This window comes from Cherax quadricarinatus, chromosome 16 (genome assembly GCF_038502225.1).
Source record: "Cherax quadricarinatus isolate ZL_2023a chromosome 16, ASM3850222v1, whole genome shotgun sequence".
NCBI lineage: Eukaryota > Metazoa > Arthropoda > Malacostraca > Decapoda > Parastacidae > Cherax > Cherax quadricarinatus.
In genome coordinates, this window is record NC_091307.1 from 16,272,361 (window position 1) to 16,274,860 (window position 2,500).

General features: G+C 41.1%; 1 protein-coding gene across 5 annotated transcripts in view; it reads right to left on the bottom strand.

Moving 5' to 3' along the window:
- Window positions 1–2,500, bottom strand: part of LOC128688933 (putative neural-cadherin 2) — a 971,397-nt gene that overhangs the window by 23,582 nt on the left and 945,315 nt on the right. For all 5 annotated transcript variants that reach the window (XM_070085435.1, XM_070085434.1, XM_070085431.1 and 2 more), the window contains one exon: window positions 1,554–1,959. In XM_070085435.1, the coding sequence (XP_069941536.1) occupies window positions 1,554–1,959 (406 nt within the window). The remainder of the gene's footprint in view (window positions 1–1,553; window positions 1,960–2,500) is intronic.

Consider the following 2,500-nt stretch of genomic DNA (forward strand, 5'->3'; position numbering starts at 1 on the left):
GTAGGGATGATATTAGTAGTATACAGGTATGGTGTTAGTAGTATGTAGGGATGATGTTACTAGTATACAGGTATGGTGTTAGTAGTATACAAAGATGTTATTAGTATACTAGGATAATGTGAGTAGTATACAGGTATGGTGTTAGTAGTATACAGGGAAGATGTTAATATTATACAGGGATGATGTTAGTAGTGTATAGGGATGATGCTAGTAGTATATAGGGTTGATGTTAGTAGTATACAAAAATGTTGGTAGTATACTGGGATAATGTGAGTAGTATACAGGGATGATGTTAGTAGTATATAAGGATGATGTTAGTAGTGTACAAGGATGATGTTAGTAGTGTACAAGGATGATGTTAGTAGTGTACAAGGATGATGTTAGTAGTATATAAGGATGATGTTAGTAGTGTACAAGGATGATGTTAGTAGTGTACAAGGATGATGTTAGTAGTGTACAAGGATGATGTTAGTAGTGTACAAGGATGATGTTAGTAGTGTACAAGAATGATGTTAGTAGTGTACAAGGATGATGTTAGTAGTGTACAAGGATGATGTTAGTAGTGTACAAGGATGTTAGTAGTGTACAAGGATAATGTTAGTAGTGTACAAGGATGATGTTAGTAGTGTACAAGGATGATGTTAGTAGTGTACAAGAATGATGTTAGTAGTGTACAAGGATGATGTTAGTAGTGTACAAGGATGATGTTAGTAGTGTACAAGGATGATGTTAGTAGTGTACAAGGATAATGTTAGTAGTGTACAAGGATGATGTTAGTAGTGTACAAGGATAATGTTAGTAGTGTACAAGGATGATGATAGTAGTGTACAAGGATGATGTTAGTAGTGTACATGGATGATGTTAGTAGTGTACAAGGATGATGTTAGTAGTGTACAAGTATGATGTTAGTACGGGTAAGACGTGAGTATTACGTTACTGTTCATGAAATAACTCTACGGAAGTCATCAACCTAATTTCAATTAATTAATTACCGTAAATCGTTCAGGATTAAAAAATAGTGTGAAGACGCGTAAGTTAGTCCTGGATCAGTGTCTATATACAAAACATAACATAACATAACACTCTCTAGCTCGATACTTTAGTGTGGAGTATTTCCCTTCATGTGTACTGTACTTTCAGCAGAGAGGACACGTTATTCTCTCTAATAATTTGCGTTCTCCAGATGTGCGGGTTTTAGGACAGGCCAGTGATGTATTCTCATGGTGGAGCACTGAAGAAAGCGAACAAAAAGGAAAGACACCTGACAAAAAAGTGTCTGGTTAAGTTACCTTTCAAAAAAAGGAGTCCTGATTCTTGTGAGGTGCTCACGATTCATGCAATAGGAGCTACAATCTGCATTCTAGAACCAAACCTGATTACAGCATCCCCCCCCTACACACACAACCCCGGTCCTCGGTTCTGAATAATAATTTGGTGGTGTTATCTAGATATACAATGTTATCAAAATGAATACTACAGATAATTATTAGGATAAGCCAATGATTATGTAACGCAACTGATGGCAGAACAGCCAGCTGTATCATCTCTCTCACCTCGTCTTTCCAGATGAGGTCAAGTCTATGCCAGGTGTTGTCTGCTAGGGAGTAGGAGGCGTTGAGGGTGAGGGAGGCAGGGCCAGCTCCTAGGTCCAGCAGAAGGGAGGGATGACCTGCTCTCAGTTCCAGAGCCACCACGTCATTAGGAGCTCCTAGGACAGGGGGTAAGTTATCTGGACCTGAGTACAGGAGTGTGCCATCCTCGGAGCTCGTGAGGAACTCGAGGCTGAGGTGAACCTCCGTACAGGATGGCAGGGAGGACACCCAGGCCCAGCCTCCAGCAACAGTCTTGCCCTCCCTGCCATCCCCAGAAGTGCCGCCGCCACCACCACCACCTCCACCTTCGAAGTATCTGCTGAGGATCTTACAGCGTGAACCCTGGGTGCCATAGGGACAAACACATCTGAAACAGTAATTAGCGTGCTGTTTTGAATGCAAGTTGGGTGTATATGGAGGTGATCAGGGCTCTGAAACTAGAATAATCTACGTAGAAATTAGAGCTATGGTGTTATGACTATCGTATGGTCTCTCTCTCTCTCTCTCTCTCTCTCTCTCTCTCTCTCTCTCTCCCTCTCAGATTGATCCATTTCTTAATCACTTTCAGACCGACGTATTTACTGATGTCCTGTTATTCAGCTATGTCTCATGTTCATTCCTTGCAAATAGTGTATATCTGCCTTTCCTAATGTACCCTCTTGGTATCTGGTACATTGTGACCATGTCCTCTCCCTGTTTCTCCTTCAGCTCGGGCTGCAATTACTGGCTCCTTGCGGCTAATTAGCCGCCGTTAATTTCACCATCTCTACCTTTTAATATTTTTAAAGCATTCTCATGATGGATGGGCGAAGTTTGAACGGATCTTGCAAGTACGAACTACAAATGTTAAAAAAATATAATTAAAAAGTTGATGATAGTCGGTGGGAGCGCTAGGGAATTGGAGGGAT